At 43.1% G+C, this 17,990-nt stretch overlaps 1 protein-coding gene across 10 annotated transcripts in view; it reads right to left on the bottom strand.

The window, feature by feature from the left end:
• The window catches only part of DENND2B (DENN domain containing 2B), a 153,088-nt gene that overhangs the window by 22,115 nt on the left and 112,983 nt on the right, over positions 1-17,990 (bottom strand). For 9 of the 10 annotated variants that reach the window (XM_064715055.1, XM_064715059.1, XM_064715054.1 and 6 more), the window contains 9 exons: positions 17,522-17,618; positions 16,556-16,600; positions 16,219-16,422; positions 14,789-14,973; positions 14,119-14,228; positions 12,464-12,533; positions 6,389-6,466; positions 3,504-3,644; positions 44-192 (listed from right to left, as the gene is read on the bottom strand). In XM_064715055.1, coding sequence (XP_064571125.1) covers positions 44-192; positions 3,504-3,644; positions 6,389-6,466; positions 12,464-12,533; positions 14,119-14,228; positions 14,789-14,973; positions 16,219-16,422; positions 16,556-16,600; positions 17,522-17,618 — 1,079 coding nt within the window. The remainder of the gene's footprint in view (positions 1-43; positions 193-3,503; positions 3,645-6,388; positions 6,467-12,463; positions 12,534-14,118; positions 14,229-14,788; positions 14,974-16,218; positions 16,423-16,555; positions 16,601-17,521; positions 17,619-17,990) is intronic. The other variant, XM_064715062.1, reaches the window with a different exon arrangement.

Below are 17,990 nucleotides of genomic sequence, written 5' to 3' on the forward strand. Positions count from 1 at the left end.
AGCACCGACCTGCATGTGTGCTCCGGGCGCCCGCAGCACTCACCTGAGCTTGTCGGCCACGAAGATGACGCGGCGCTCGAGCAGCAGCGAGGCGAAGATGCGGATGATCTGCCGCACGCTCAGGCACCGGAACAGGCACTCGAAGTCCACGTGCTCCAGGCGCGAGTCCATGGGCCTCCGCAGCTCGATGACCTGCACACAGCCAGCAACAGCGGGGTCAGGACGGCCTGCCAGGGGCCTGCAGCCAGTCCGGCCCTGCAGGGCGCCCACATCTCACAGAGAAAAGCAAGGCACAGTTCTTCCCCAGAATATTTCTGACATTCACACTCTCCGAACCTCAGAGGAAGAAAAAACAATTCTTACCTCATTTACTGCTCCTGTGTTGTTCACAAGTGGAATGCATCGTGGAAGATTGTTTACCTGAAGAGAATTGATAACTGGATTGTTTTGTTCCCTGACTACCCAAATCCAGGGGTGCGTGTGGGGACTGTCAGCTGACAGTCACAAGATTCTGTGCACTAGAGTCCAGTTGAGTGCTTGGCAGATTCAGTTTGGATGTAACATAATATAGTGTAATATAATATAGAATAATATAGTATAATAAAGTAATTAATTAGCCTTCTGATAAGATGGGGTCCTCCTCATCATTCCTCTCCTTAGTTGGGGGTGAAAATATCTGCTATACTGCAGCACTGCCCCGTGCCTGAAGGGACACACAGTGACCCAGCTCCTCATGTGCAGGCACAGAAAAATGGTGTATTGCACAATTCCTGGCATGCCATTCTTCCCAGAATACAGCTGTGTGCACTGTCTGCTGTCATCTCCAAGGGAAGCATCATTCCCCCTTCCAAACATTCTGTAAGGGATGTAAAGCTTGGCTGAGTTGAGAGTATGAAGCAAGTAAACAATCAAACACTGGAGATGGAAGCTTACAGGGTTGAAAGAGCCATAAAGTCAAGGTAAATTGGGTTCTGAACTTGGCTAACAATTCATATTAACATCTACATAGGAGCCTGGGACTCAACTAAAAGGCCAGGAAGACTTTGAACCCAATTTACTTCATTTCCTCTCTTCTGTAATGTGCAATTCACTAGATAATGTTTAAAATCTTTCTCTTTTCATATAAATATACATACATATATATATTTATACTTAACTGGGGAGTCAGGACAAGGTCTTAGAAGGTGAGTTGTGACATGCCTTTACAGTCTAATTTTCATACTTCATCCATGACCTCTGGCCCTCTCCTTCCTTTTCTCAAATGCCTTTTCCTTGATTCCTTTATTACATCTTCCTTTACTCTGCAATTGACATGTTCAGATGTGGAACTTGAAGACAGAGGACAGAAAAAAGAAGAGGGAAAAATAACATGAAGAAGAGAGTAACAGAAGGAGAAAAATATGAAGTACAAGAGAGCAAATGATTGACTATTGAGGAATTTGAGGAAACAGAAGGGAAAGGGAAGAAGTTGGCCAACTTGAAGCCATGTTGAAATCTCTGAATATATATCAACGGGAACATGCATGCATCTTCTTTCCATATGTCCAAAAATCACCATCACTTTATTGCTTTAGACTAGTTTTATGTTTTCATGCACGTGACAGTAAATTCCACAAGCAGACTGGATCAGGTTTTAACTGGAGTAGCCCTTACAGAATTCCTCACAAACACTGTTTTAAGAATATGCTCAAGATAACAGGATACTGTAAACAAAGTAAGTTCATATCAGTTTAGTTGTGATATTGTTTGTGATCAGCAACACAACTGTAAAAAGAAAGCCACTCTTAGAACAGTCTGTATCAAATCAAATAGATTTGGGTTTTTTAAGCCTGAAATACAGGAACAGTGTGATGTATAGACACCCATTGCTGCTGCCCCAAACAACAGCAAGAAAGAAATTGTGGAGTGACTGTACCAGGAATGTCTCCTTGGAAATGCTGCATAACCCTTTCTCACAATCAGCAAAGGTGCCCACTTCCATTCCTTAGCACTGGGATTGCAAGCTCAAATCAAGTGCATGTGCCAAATCAGGAAGGGCTGATTCTACTGCAAACCTGCCAACACGAAAATCTTGCTGCAGGGTAGGATGCAATGCAAGTTATGGCAGCTTTTACAAATACCAGGGATGTTTTCTGCTGCCTGGCAAAGCCTGCTGCCTCAGTCTGCTCATCACAAAGAAATACACTGTCTGCTTCCCAATTAATCACCATCTTTGTTTAGGCAAGAGGAGCCACAATGGGAGGATAAGATTCTGTTCCTAATTAAGCCAGTGCATTCCATTTAAATAACGAGTTTGTACTAGCACAACAGAGAGCAAAGCTCAGCCAGAAGAGAATTGTTTGTTTGTTGGAATTATCTCAATATTTTTCTCTGGGAGAGTTCAGAAGCTTGAGCAGAGGATAGAGAAGCTGCAGATCATGGCTCCCAGTTACATTCACACAGAAAAAGCATTGTCAGCTCTTTTCCCTGTTATGCCAATCACTCTTTCAGATGTTGCCTCTTCAGAAGAAAATGCATGTGACTTTAAAATGCCTTGCAAGTCACTTATACAAGGAACCCTGTACATTTCATACCATACATTACAGCCCCACTCCATTGAAGTCAGTGGTGTTACATTTAGAGAAAATACAATTTAATGCAAAAATAACAAAGGCACAGTAAAAAACCCTAAGGAGGGTGAAATAACACTAAAGGGGAGTTTCTTCTCTCTGTTTTTAATAACTGGGACAAATTATATTCCTGTCTTCTGTAATGAATCCCCTGTATGTGCTTGACCATCTGAGTGGAGCTACTCTATTCTTACATAGGGGCATTCAGAGAACAGAATTTGACATGGGAAATGGCTGGCCAGCCCCAAGTTGAAAAAGCCTTTTAATCAATATTGCCATTTCCAATAAGGCACATGTTGTCTAATGCTAGGCTTCTAGCTACTTGAGTCAGGAATAAAAAGAAGTGGCATCTATTATATGTGTGCACACGCACACAAAAGAGCTTTACATGATATACTTTCCTTTGAGAGCAAGTTTAAAGGTATTTACTACTAGGGAGAGCCATTTAAATGCTGCTGGTCACTCCTACCATGGCCAGGACCAGCAGTAACAAGGTTTGAAATAACAAGCAGCTGCTCAAGTGCTCAGGTACAGACAGCATGGGAAGCTCACACTGGCCTGTTATCACTGTGGTAAAGCCCAGCAAGGCTGCAGTCTCTGAGCTGCACTAGGCCTGGCACACTGGGACATTTGTGTTGGCTGCTTTTCTTACACACAACTTAATAATAAACATAAAATAATAAATACCTAACCATAAATTGGCCTATAGCCATCAATGGGAACTAGCATTAGCATGTCCACAGTAGTGCAGCTCATACTCTGCTTATTTTGAGGGTTAGCCACCCCACAGCTCTGCAGGATTTGTTTGTCTTCTCCTGCTTTTCTTTTGCTGTTTTGATCCTGGAGTGGTAAAGAGTAAGGCTTTGACTTTTAATGTTTGCAGTTGCTTCTTACCTCATTTCCAGCTCCAGGCAGGAAGGTTTTGACTTTGATTGTCTTTCCAGGTGCAGGAAAAGGAGATTCCATCAGACTTCTCATAAATGGATATACCAGGGCAGCAGATATTCCCCTTCTCCTTTCAACCTCATCCAGGATCTGGTCCATTAGTAAGACATAAATGAGACAGAACATGTCAGCATCACATAGACTTTTGAAGCATCCTTTGACCCATGTGTGCCTAAACATATGGCAGGTCTATGTTTATGTCTCCTCTGCCATGTATTTCTTCATTACCATCAATCCATGTTTTTCTGTTACAAAATGAAGCCTGTTTGTGAATGTTATTAACACAGAGGCAAGGAAGAATTAACAAGTCTGGAAAAGAGAAAGAAGACTCAAAGAAGACTCAGTATGACTAAAGGAATGTATATATTGCTGGGATTATGCCTGAACAACAGGGTGAGCTGAAGGAGAGAAAGATGAAGACAAATCCCATGATCACAGCCCAGGTCAGCATCACATGTCAGTGGTACATCTTGAAATTTATATAATGGAAAAACTTTCTTGTGCACTGAGCATCTCTTCCATTTCAACTGAGAGAGGCAGGAAAAAGTCAGAAAGCAATGCTGCCACCATGACAGTAGGACAGGGCTCCTGAAAGGGTCCCAGCAGTGGCTGTCAGGTCAGAGTCTGTGCTGAGCTGGAGACCCTGAGCTGCCCCTGAAGCACACCCAGCTGTTCACACTGGTGCCTGCATTTTCTCTTGATGAAACAGCAGGCAATCTAGTCTTGAAATAAGCAGATGAAACTTCTTAAATATAGAGGAGACTATAATGTTCTTCTCTCTTTGGTCACATAGGGCAAGATAGATTAGACCACAGCTAAGTTTTCCCACATTAGACTGAGCATATAGAAGATAAAGCTAAAGAAGACAGAAAGCAAGGTTCAAAGCAGGTGGTGGTTTGACCTGCAAGGTGATCCTTTAACCACCACTCCAGAGCAAAAGGCCATACAAGAGTTAGTGGGCCTGAGCCAGACATTTTCTCTTGTTTCTCTTGGAAATGATTTTCACTGAAGCAGAACATTAAAAGACACTTAAGGCCAAGCTGGTGACCTGTAAGGAGAGCTGGTGACACCAAATGCCAGCAGAGGCATTCACTGGTGCATAGCTTCCCCTTCTTCTCTGTGACATAATGAAGGCCTAACTAAAGCAAAGCTGGCCCTGTGTACATAACTTGCATTCCAGCCCTTGGAAGTGGCAGAAAACCGTAAATGAGGCCATGGATTTCACTCTGGATGTCATTTGCAGCACAGCCATCCTCAGCAAACAAAACCAGTGGGAAGCAGCAATGAAGCAGGGCTGTGCCCAGGTCCCTTGCTGCTCCTGCATGCTGCCAGCACTCAGTTGTGTTCCTGCAGCCACAGGGTTGGCTATTTAATGATTTTGTTGCTGGACTTGGGGTCATGTGTGTGTCATATGCCTGGCTCCAAAGACCTTCACAACGCAAATAAAAGGAGCATTTAAACCAAATAAAAGTTGAACAGAGATCCCAAGATGGTCAGAAACAGCTGTTGAAACCATGACCAAATGTACTGGCAGGAAGTTAAAATATCTGTGGTTCTCAAGTCTGTCTCAGCAATAGGTATTACAACAATGAGTGAGCAGGAAACGCTTTGTGGAAGGCAATGATAATAAAGTTATCAGAAATAGGAAAAGAAACATTTTAAAACAGAGGAATCTTTTTGCTTTTGTGATAAATAATATCCAAGATTTAATATCCCACGCTCTTTCATCATTCACAGTGTAAGGCAGAGACAGCTATTCATTGTATTGAGGGCCAGCTGTCTGACCTTATACCTCAGCTGCAGTGATACTTGGTTCTAAGGAAGATACTTAATTTTTCTTTCCTTCTCCCAAATCTTCCTTTGTAAAATAGAGCACTATCTAAATTAGATAAAAATGTAATAGCAAACAAAAAGCCTTATGAGTTCTGTGCACACCACAAGTGTGGTGAGCTGGGTGATCCTCCCAGAACAATGCATTCCATTTCCCTCACAGATATCTGGGTTTAGATACATATTACATCTAAGAGACACTGTCATAAACCCTTGATTTCAGAGCTTTATGAAAGACATCAGAAGCAAAATTACAATTAACTATTTGCAACCGAACTGTTGTTCTTCACCAAATGTTAAATGTGTTAAAGTTTTATCTAGAAAAACTCAAAACCTGCTTTAAAGATAATATTCTGTATGAATATAAGATCATATGAAAAATAGAAATGCTATGCTTTTATTTAACATCAATGATTTACATGCTCTTCTCCACTTTATTTCTAGGAAAATTAGCAGGTAAAATCTGTGAAAGTTCTGAGAGATTTCCCATATCTGAAGTGAAAATCTGGCAAATTAAAACACAATCAATTAAAATTGGGCCAATCAAAAGATCATCTGTGCTTTCCCCTAAACTCCTTGAGTGAAAAAAAATAAAATTGTCCCTAGTTTTAAGTGTATAGAATTCACATATCAAATAATCTTTTTTCTCAAGCTCATCATTCCAGACGGTGTTGGAGCAAAAGTGGTACTGGCCCATCATACAAACTGTGGATGCCAAGAATTACAGCTCAGCACGGAACGGCTGTAGAAAACAATGGAAAAAATTTTGGTCAGCCAGATCACACAGACACCCAGATGTTTTCTGAATCAATTTCTGCCTCAGTCACAGAAGTAATAAGACATTCTTTGATTTACCAAATAATAGGGATGGAATATCCAAAACAGCAACTGTAAAATAGTTATCTCCCATCAAAGGAAGGAATTCTTCCAGCCTGGTTCATCACTGCAGATGTGTCTCAGTAAACAATCAAATTAAAAAGCAATATTAAAAACTATCTCCTTACCTTAGAAAATAAGTCAAAGCACCCCAGGCGGCTGATGACACAGTAAACTTCGGGTAGGCGTGGGCCTTTTCCATTGGGCTGATAACAGCAAAGAGGAGATGGGAATTACACATTCATGCGGAGCCATGAGGAAATACACTTCTCTCCCTGACCACACATTTGGCCATCATGTGGCATCTCTCACTATTTGCTTCTCCAACAAAGAGCTGCTCTTGGAAAAGCATCATATTTCTTCCATGAGGCAGGAGACTGAAAGGCACAGATAGAGCTTATCCCCTTTGGAAATCACAGCCTGTTGGAGCTGCATCCCAGCCTCATTCCAGCTTGCAGCCATAAAAGCACATGGAACCAGGGCTGTAACTCATGCCTCTGCTATCTCTGTGCCCTGCTCCTGCTGCAGCACAAGGTGTGGGGCCACCCTGGGGCTGTGTGCTGCAAGAGGAGAACTGCAACACCAAGGGAGGCCACGGTGGCTTTAGGTCCCCACTCCCTCACTCCATGGTGCTCAGAGAGAGCTCAACTACAGAAAGGGAGCTCACAACCTAAACAAAGCAGGCTGCATGAGTAAACCATTAACTTCCTCAGACCAACTCCTGATAAACATGAAACTCACATAACTTAAACTGTGGCAGGTATGAATCAATGATACACATCCCTCTTAGCCTCTCCCCAAGAGAAACTGTGGAGACCATCCTCTATAACCATCCCACATAAGATTAATCCTGGAGAATCAAATGATACTTCCTCAGCATGCTGGACTCTGCTACCCTGCCTATTCCACTTTGTCTCTTGTTAGACTCTACTGGTACTCAACTTCCCCATGGAGTGTTTGAAATTCACATGCCACAGAGATGACACTCAAGAGAAACTGAGGGCTAGCTGTGCTTTTTAAACCTGAATATTGCACTCTAGACTTGGACACTCAGCAGGTGCCTGCCTGTTATAATAAAGATCACAAAAAAAATACCAAAGCTAAGTGAATACAGATGAGTCTATATCTGGATCCAAACCTGCTCACTACACGTCACATCTCTGAAAAAGCAGAGCCCTTTTTTGTCCATATTAGGTATAAAATCCTTTCCAAAGGCACTGAGTGATTATATCAAGCATGTGGGATTTTGGTTAAAATCATTGTGTCAAATCTGCAGGAATGCCGAAGCCATGCCAGGAGCCTTGGACAGCTCCCAGCCAAGAGCTGTCTCACTGAGTGCCAGTAAAAACATCACATTCCTGGGTCATCTATAAGACCAGAAACAATAACTGCTTAACACTTACTCCAAGTTTCTCCTTTATGAAATATCATTGCTTTCAAATGTCTTAAAGGCTACATGTCTGTGGGAGCTGGGATTCTTCCCTCCCTGCTCTCACTGTGTAGGACATCCTTTTTTGTTATTTCAGAGAGCTTTTCCTGCAAACAGCACAGCCTCATAGATGCACACACATCAGCTGTAAGAGCAGCAAGCAAAAACCTTGAGCAGAGCCATTCTAAGGGGCAGAACTTGACAAATTTAGAGCACTGGCAACCCTTCGCATAACCTCCCCTCAGAGCCATCAGTTTACACCTCACTTTAGACTGACCTAAAACACCCAGTGTGCTTTAGTTTGCTTCTTTCCTGGGCAAGATCATCCTGTGGGACATGAATGACACTCCTGCCTGGAATCCTCCCTTGTGACTAGGGGACACTGGGGTCTGCCTGTCAGGACCAGTGTAACCTCCTCTCTTCCCAAAAGGGAGCTCTCCCAAATGGCAGACTGTGCTCTACAAGGTGGCTACACAGTCTTGGAGTCATGCTGTCCATCCAGGACTCACTCCTGCACACAAAGAACGGGTCCAGATCAGGAGAGCAAAATGCTGAAGTAGCCCAGGTGAGAGGCACCCAAGTGACTCTGCCCCTGTGCACTGCACTGCTCCTGAAAGAAGAGAGATGGAGGGGATGATGGTTTGGGCTTGATTTCATTTCAATTTGTTTTTGTGGAGCCCAGGATATTTTCAGCCTTAGTCCAGTATCACAGAATGAAAATGCTAATGAGTTTTGATGATAGCAAGACAGTTTCCCAAAATTACGAACATAAACTGACAAGAACTTGGCTGAGGTGGAGAAGCCAAGCTCTGTATCAGGGCTGGTCCACACATGGCTCAGGACAACCTTTTTTTACAGTGAGTTTAATCTGAATATTACTGACTAAAGCCCACTCCAAAATCTTTGACAGGAAAAACAAGAGGCTTTTGCTCCAAAAACTAAGCCTCCCATTTTTCTCTTTCAAATCTCACCTCCCTGTCCATGTGCTTGGATTCTATGGAGCCTTCAGAGATCTCCTCCCAGTCAGCCATAGCACTGAGCTGTGCTGTGAGGGAAGTGACCTTTGCAAAGCACATGCACTATCCAGTACATCCAGAAACAGAGATATTCTATTCCTTAGTGGTGTCAGGAATCAGAACAATTCCAACACTGGGAGGCTAAAATCAGTTTCTATGGAGGCTCTTGATTCCTTGTTAGGGCCAATCCAAATTGTGACCATGAGAAAACTGTGGGTGTTGTAAATCCAAAAGCACTTGTTAAAGACTTCTTGTTCTGTAAAACATGAACTTTGGGTGCCAGAGCACTCAGTGTACACATGACTGTCAAACTGCTTGGGTAAGGGCAGGATGGGAGGGAGCAAGGAGAAAAAGGGTTTTTCAGTGAGCTTTTTGCAGCTCCATAAACAGTCCGCACCCCACAAAAGTTGCTTACACACTGTAATGAGTGCCCTTCTCCTGCCCCCAGCAAATGCAGGTTAGTCCCATCTAACAACTGCTTTCCATGTTTTCAGGTACACACCACATTCAGGCAGCTGCTCCTCCATGAACTCCTGGGGCTGGCTTGTCTCCGCCTAAAAAAGTGCTGGAGGATCAAATTTTATGTGGGAGGGAAGGGAGGTGTAGGATGAAACAGCCCCTGCAAGGGTGCCCAAATCATTTCTGCTGCTGACACGTGCACTCACTAGAAAAGCTGTTGCAGAATTGCCTTGGAGGTATCAAGATGTAACTGGAAAATTTCATGCTATCTATGGAAATGCAGATTGTCTGCTGTGGGACAATAGGTTACATTCCATGCTAATCCTGTTCCAAAATGAAACAAAACAATATAAATACATTTAAAGGGGATACTGTACAAGATTTGTAGAACAAACAAAACATAATTGTCACTGTATCCCTTGAGGTAGTTTTGGCACACAGACCCCAGAAAAGGTCTGGAAGAATCTGAGATCAGAAGGAAAAAAAGTGGAACAGTTTGTTCATATCACAACACGCCAAAGGAGAGCAAGGCTGACAAAACACAATTGTTTCCTAAATGCAGGAATCTGCACAGCAGACCCTGCAGAAGAGCAGCCAGGCATCCTCACAGGATCAGCCAGCCATGGAGCTTTTGCCAACGAGGCTGCCAAATGCACCAGAAGGTGTGAGACACCTCTTGCTGGGTATTACAAGAGCATCCCCCACCAGGACAGCTGAGGAACATTTTCTAAGGAATTAGCCTCACAGCAGCTGGCTTGGCTTAAAGTGGAGCAGTTTATAAGAATTTTAGGGGGTTTCATGGTACACACTAGTGAGGCTGTCCCACCATGCACCGGCCTTTGCAGGGGACATGAAATTGTTACACTTCCAAACCCTATAGAAATTTCAGGTAAATACCCAGATTCCACATTTCTCCCAGCAGGACAGGAGGAGGTTGCAGCACCAAAATAAAAGATTTGTACTACTTTTGCCTTTTTCACTACTTTCTTCTACTCTTCCAGGTAGAAGAAATGCTGAGGTGTTTCTCTGCAGCTCCCAAAATGCCCTCTCTTACTAAGCCCCAATTTTGCTCTCAGATGGGCAGGGCTGCATTTGCCCCACAAGGGGCACAGCTGGTCAAGAGCACTGGCATCACACCTTCCTTTCCTTGGCTGAGGAGGCTGTACCAGTAGGATGAGACATGTCAGCTTCTCTGTGCCAGAATCTACTGGCTTCTCTGTTTGGAATCCAGATTAAGCAACTTGAATTAAGTGATCACCCAAGGTGGCAGCAGCAGATCTGCTTTATAACTGGCTTTATAATTATAAGATAGATTTAGCAAAGCACTACTTATTTTCCCTTTTTCTTTTTGCTATTTGATTGAGTTTTGTCTTATCCAGTGGAGGATAAAAATCTCCAATGCTGTCTCAAAACACCATTATATAAAAGCATGCAGTATTGATTTAATTCTGTTCCTGGTATTTCCTAATATACTCAGCCATCTTTTGCATCAGCTGAAAGTCAGTGTTCTATTTTTATGTTGTCCTTAATGTAGGGTGAATTTCACTGAGCTTTAAATGAGTTAAAAAAACCACTGTTAATGTTTCATTGAAAAACTGATTCAACATTCCTGTGTATAAATCTCTTTTATTGTCACTGGTTATTTCAGTCTCAGCATGGTTCAGGATCAACCATTTGGCATTTCACAGAGGCAAGCTCTGTGCATGATTACAAATGTACTGACACTCTCAGAAAGATAAGTCTCAAACCACCTTCACCTGGTAGAGCGAAAACAATCCATAATTTTATTCTAACCAACATTTTCAGAGGTTTTGTTATTTTTTCCCAAATAAGATCTTATTATCCTTTTAAATGACAACTCATTAAAAAACAATTGATTTGTACTGCTGCCCTATATCTTGTTATGTTTATTTACAGCAGCAAGGATGAATTCTAGGTGCTTTCCTTGCTCATCCCTGGGTTACCCCCTGACCAGCCCTAGATTTACTGCAGCACAAGCCTTCAGTTAGACATTTCCTGCCCACACATCAACCTTGTCGTGGCCCACTGTGACACACTGTTTTATACAGAGTGAGTATCTGTGATGCTACCTATGGCAAACACCGCCCCCAGAACTGATAAACAAGTTTTCTGTTATGTTAGCTTAATGAAACTTCTTACAAATAGAGAAGCCACACACAGACAGCATCTGCAGTCTGCACGCCAGGGCCTCTGCCCCAGACAGAGAGCAGGGGAAGAGCAGGGTCAGCACAAGCTGCAGTGCAGGACAGAGGGTGCTGTGCAACTGACAGGGAGTGCTCAGCTGGAAGCTACTGAAGGCAGGTGATCCCTGCCTGAAAAGGTGGGAAATCATGCCAGAAAGGGAAGGGAGGGGAAAGTGCCAGTGTGAGTCACTCTTAGAGAGGGGACAGCTATTTACAAACTGCTGTAGACATTCATTTGGCACAGAGAGTCAGCCAAAGACTCCTGCAGCATCCAATATCCATATAAGCTCCCCAGCCCAGCGTGGGCAACAGCCATGAGAACAGGACAGGAGCCATGGCCTCCCATCCAGTCACTCACAAACAGCTCCAAACCCATCCAGGAGGTGCAAGGGCAGTGCAGGGACAACCAACTGCTTTCTGCTTTGTGCCATCCCATCAGGTGTGCAGGATGGACACCAGAATTGCATTGTACTCCACCTCCCTTAACACACTCAGCAGATTCCTCCCCCTCAATACACACACTACTGTGCTCTCAGTTTATCAAGTGTCCAGGGATCTTCCAGGTGATGGGACAACACTGTTTGTAGGCTCCCCACCTCATCTCTTGACCACCCCTGATCATGGGGACTGAAAGTTGTGTGAGAAACCAGACTTCCCACTGCTGGCACCAGCCTGTTGCAAGGCTCTGAGCTGCAGTCTGATGACAGTGCTGGCAGAGTCATTCAAGATGTAAGCAGCTGCCTAAGAGATAAACACTACTCACAAATGTTTAGAAATACCAACTTTGCCTTTGTTTCCAGTGTTGTAGTATTTCTGATTGTGCTTGAAAGTACATAGCATTAAGAATTTATGAAGTAAGTGCTCATACAAGAAACTTTCCACATTCTCAGGAATTCGCTACAAACCTTGGGATCTATCTGATTAAAATGGCCATTACAATTCTTATTTCAACTTGATCTCCTTACATTTCCAAATTTCAGAGTGAGAAAACCCTGTTTCCTTTCAAAACCATGAGAGACACGTTCAGTTCAGCCTGTAGTTTGTAGATCCTTTTCTAGAGGATTCTGCCCTCTGAAGTGAGGGTGATGTACTCACCAAGAGCCTCCTGCAGTAGCCGAAGCGCCGGCTCCCGTCCTCCCCAGTCAGCATGAAAGAGAAGGTCTCACTAGGAGAAAGGGAATTGCCCATTGCAGAGATTATAGCAGAACTACAGCATGGCTACAAGGTGGAGCACTTAGCAAGGGACACTCATCAAGTGAGAGATGCTGCCCACTGCAAGGCCTTCATCATTAGGACACACTCTGTGGAAAAATTCTGGCAGTGGTATGGTTAGGGACAACCAGCTGTCTTATCAGAAGAGATGGGTGCAGAAGAAATATGAGAATCAGACTTTGAGGACAGTATTCCGATGCTCCTTTACCTTTAGTTCAATCCTGTCTTTGGACTGAGATTTGTTCTTAAAACAAGGATCTTAGATATTCTCTGAAAGTAATAATTTTCTAATCCAGAAACAACACGGGTTTCCAAAATCCAGCTCATTTTATGTCTCTGCCTAGGGCAAATACCATTTGTGACAGAGCAGTAAAAGAGCAGTTTTGCAGTAAAACAACACTTTTACAGTAAAAAAACAGCACAAGTAAAGGCATGGGTGAATTCACAGGTAAAGGGATGGGTGATCTGTGAATTTGTGCCTGGGCTGTGAAACATTCCTGACTGCTTTGCAAGTTTTAAATGCTATTATTTAAAACAATTCCTGGTGCTGAAATGCCAGGGTTTGTATAATTACAGATGTCTCTGGGGAGACCTTATTGAGGCCTTTCAATACATAAAAGGGGCTTCTAAGAAAAGTGGGAATAGACTTTTTAACAGCGTCTGTAGCCATAGGACAAGGGGTAATGGTTTTTAATTGAAACTGGGTAGATTCGGGCTAGATAAAAGGAAGAAATGTTTTACAATGAGGGTGGTAAAACACTGGGACAGGTTGTCCAGAGAGGTGGTGAATGCCCTGTCCCTGGAAGCATTCAAGGTCAAGCTCAACAGGGCTCTGATCAAGTTGAAGATGCCCCTGCTCATGGCAGAAAGGTTGGACTGGATGACCTTTAAAGATCCCTTCCAACCCAAATCATCCCACAATTCCATCCCTTCTGCTTATCCTGTCACTCTACACCTTTGGATCAACCAGTTCTCACATATCAGGGCAGGGGGGAAAAAATGATACATTTTTTGAGGTCACTTTGAAGGAAAAAGAAAATGCAAGCCTGTCTCCCTTTTTCCTTGCCCTTCTCCTGCAGTCATTCATTCCAATGGAAGGAGAGGGCTTCTCTGCTAGGACAGAGCACAGCTCCAATAAAGTCTCAGACAGCAACATTTTGAGCCAAATGAAGGGGTAACCTGCAATGTTAGACAAGCACTCTGAGGTGAATGACTAGGGCAGGGGGTGGGCAGGGCCCCATCCTTTTTAAGATCTATTTTAAATACTTCCATTTATTCTTTTGAGTTTAGCACTCAGAGGAACCTTCAAGCCTCTTCCCCTCAGCCACACAGGCCTGTGAGGCAGGCAGAATAGGGAAGAAAAAGAACACAGAACTTCAAAAGAAGGAAAAATTAAATACAGCTGCTTGATCACAAAGTGGCCAAGACTCAAACTGCTGCTTCCTTAATTGGGCATTGATGAGGCTGAGGCTGTTCCAATGCGCTCCAGCACCATTGCAGCACCACTCCAGGGTGCAGAGCAGCTCTGGAGCACTCACCTGTTGTACTCAGAGACAGGGAGCCAGTCCTTGGCATCAGGGAAGCAGAACTGTGGGATGGCCTTGAGGCGCTCCTCCGCTTCCCGCATCTGCTTGGTGGGCCTCTCCAGCTGCCGGGAGAACAGCGAGGGTCAGCCAGCCCTGGGTGTCCCCTGCAGCTCTGCTCAGGGCCACGGTCACTGAGCAGCTCTGAGAGCCATCACATTGTCCTGTGCTTGTGCTTGGCAGAGAGAGGCATGACTCCAGGACAGGCTTTACGTTTTTTTAATTGTCTGAAACTCCCTTGTTGTACTTAAAACACAGCCCTGGCTCAAATACCTTTCTGCTGCAAGAGCACAAGAGAAATGCCAGAGATCAGCAAAAGTCTTTCCATTGACTTCAGCAAGTTTTGGAACAAATCCTAATATAGCCGAAAAGTGAAATATTTAGAAACTGAATTTAAACACAGTGTTTAAAGCATCCACCATCAGGCCAAATTCTCCAGCTCCGGAAAAGATAAATTTGAAAACAGGGAAAACTTTCAGTTACCTTCTCCGTGCCCTTTGCTTTGGAACAGATTGCTTTGGAACAATTCTGAAAACTCAGTTTAAGAACTGGATTTCTATTCATTTTTCCATTTATTCACCTTACTGATCTTAGAATGAGCTGTACATAGGAATTTTTCTTTTACCTTGGGAAACTGGTATGTCACTTCTGGGAGGTAAGTGTTTTTAGAGGGCTTCTTTTTCAGGGACACTACCACAAAATACTCAAATAACTCCCGCTCCTGCCACTCAATCAGCTCCAGCTCCAGGGTTCGATAGCTTGGAGCCCTCTTCAGCATTGACTGGATGTGCATAAGGCGCTGGGTGTGAGCTGCCATTTAAAAAGAAAAGGGAATAAAAAAAGAGACAGATCATTACCTGAGACTGCAATGTGTTTGTGTAAGCCACAGCCATTCAAAAAGCACTTTCAATTTGCCAGAGTATTATTCCAAGCATGTTCTCCTTTCAAAAGCAAACCTCCTTGTTATCAAACCTGTAGTCTCCCTCACTAATTGCACCCATAAATCAAAACTCTCTCCAAGTACTGAAGTTATGCAACACTCAGTCATTGAAATAATTTGCAGTTCATAACTGGTATCCTGGCAAAGGTCTGGCTTTTCTTCACACATAAGACTGGATTATAAACCCTTATGTGGTTGTGCAAATGCACTGGGGCCTCCAGAGTGACACATCTGAGGCCTGGTTTGCCCCAGTGAAAAACAGTTCTGTGCCCTGTCCCTACACAGCACAGCTTTTTGCTACACACCACGTAAGGCAAGCCATGGAATAACCTCCAGGGAAGAGGGACAGGGAGGAAAGGAAAGATGTGCCAATTGCCTCCTGTGGGTTGCTTTGTTAGTGCTAATTCAGTTGGGGGATGATCTTAAATTCATGGTCATTCATGAAGGCAAAAATGTGCCTTGATCCAGTGACTTGTTCCTTGATACCTATGGAGGACTGGTCATTAACATCACTACCAGTTCTGGTACACCAAAAAAACCCTCTATTTTCTGACACAAAGAGAAACAGAACTGCAAGTGCTTTGGGGTTGGTACAGGTAGACAAAGGAGCAAGGAGGCATTTTCCCCACATCACTGTACAATGTTGCATACAGCCTGTTTTGGATGGTCATACCACCACTTATCTGGCACAAATCTGTTTCCCTAAGACAATGTTTTCCAGAAAGTTTTGCTGCATGTACAGCAAGCAGGTGTCATCTGCAGTAGGTAGACATGGATGATTACCCCATATCTTATAATAGCTCCACACCCTAGTCTTTTTTACCCCTCACCTACTGACAGCATGATGGGTTTGTAGTAATGAATTCCATTGCTGCTGTCTTCAACTTTTTTATAGACCTCTTTCTGTATGAGGACTTAGGAACAGGAGAGACTAATTTAGTGGCCTGGCTCAGGCAGAGTTTGTGCAGGTGCTGATAAAGGAATTTCTACAATTTGGAGACTGCAGCCTTATAAAAGAGTCTCAGAACCACAATGTTGGATCAGACCCAGACCCTTGCCTCCAACAGCAGTGAGCAGTAAATACTGAAAGCAGCATATGAATAAGAAAGGAGCACCTTTATCCAGTCCCATCCCTCTAAGCCTGCACCCAGCAGTCAGTCTGGAATAGATCAGCATCTCTGAAGTGGCTGACAAAACCAATCTATCAAAGGTTCTGTTCTTCATTAAGTGACACAGTTGCCAAATCCTTGTTAGATCTTCATAGCCCATTTTGTCCTTGCTTTCCACCTTCATGCTCCTGTGTTGGAACTTTGGGAGCTCTGCAGCAATGGAGTTAGGAAACTATAGAGAATATAGGCCATGGACAGGAACAATGTGCAGCAGCAGCAGAACACACATTGATAGGGTCAGGGACAGGGGCTAACTAGAAGTCAATGAAGGCTGATCCCTTACCTTTAAACCTGTCATCTGAGTCACTCTCACTCTCGCTGTTCTCATCTGCAGAGGACACAGAGGCGTCAGTTAATGCAAAACTAGAGCAAACAAACTCAGCTCACTGTGCTGCAACTGGGAAAAATCCTATCTCACATCTCTGAGCCTTGTGATACACACATGCACTTCTCCTCAGGCTTAAAATATCTTGAAATAAACAGTTTGAATGACTCCTTGGATTGTGTTTTCCTTGGATTCAGTTTCAATATTGCTTGAGAGTAAGAACTTCATTTTGATGAAAGGGCAAAATTCATTCTCCATTACAGCAACTGTTTGCACTGAATCCCCATCTATGCTGAGCTGCAAAAGTGACATTTGGAAAATAGGTCTTAACTCTTTCCCATCTTGTTTTCAGGTTTCAATTTTATTTTTTTTTTTAAGTTATGCAGCACTTGAGAAGTCAAAGTAAGCTTTATGAACTTTATCTGCCTGGGAAACATTCCCAATCACCAGAAGTCACCAAACTGAGTTAGAGTTAAGAGGCAAAAGTAACCTTATGACAAGATGTGTTACTGAGGGGTTCTTGATTAAAGCCCTATTGTATTCTTACAAACAGGGCCTGAATTTTCCTTTCCAGAAGAATTCTGAAGCACAGGGTGAGTTACACACTGTGAGTGCCAGGAAAAATCATGAGAGAACTGAAGGGTCAAAACTGTGAATTTTGGTCAAAACTTACAGTAACTGTGGACTAAAGAAGAAGCTGGGTAAGTCAAGCAGACCATGGGATTAACAGGATACACAATACTGAGAATCTCATTTCTTTTTAGCTCATCCCCATTTTCTCCTCTTGCAGAGAGAAAATTATCATTGTTCACAGAAAAAAGTTCTAAACTAGGTGGAGTCCAGGGTAGATGAGGAGGAAAGAAGGAAATTGATTAATCCTGTAGCATCCAAATGGATTCACTTAACCTGACACTGGCACCATACCTCGTAGGGATGCTGTCTCAATATTGGACATAGAAAGTTTCTTCAGTCGTTTTTTCCCTCTTTTTGCACTGTAGATGGAATTGATTCTTTGGACAAGCTGCAAAATAAGAAAATGAGGAATCATTAAGAATAAACATTTTTCTGTCAGGAGACTTTTATTAATGTATTCAAACAAAACATGGATGATAGACCAGCTAATGCAGATAATAACTGTCTGCCCCAAAAATATCTGAGATTATGGAAAATATTAATGAGATTACTTGTGTTTATTGTTTTCAGCAAGAGTCTGGGATTACTAAGAATTCAACATTAAACAGGATATTATAACTATGGGAGAGTCACAAATATGTAGCAATTAATCTTCATGATGTTTTATAGGTCAGGAATAGTATGTTTAATTCCACAGCAGATTTCTTCATAGAACTATAATACAGTTTGCAAAACCTGTTTCACCTCAGCTTCCAGAGAG

This window comes from Zonotrichia leucophrys, chromosome 5 (assembly GCF_028769735.1).
Source record: "Zonotrichia leucophrys gambelii isolate GWCS_2022_RI chromosome 5, RI_Zleu_2.0, whole genome shotgun sequence".
Taxonomy (NCBI): Eukaryota; Metazoa; Chordata; class Aves; order Passeriformes; family Passerellidae; genus Zonotrichia; species Zonotrichia leucophrys.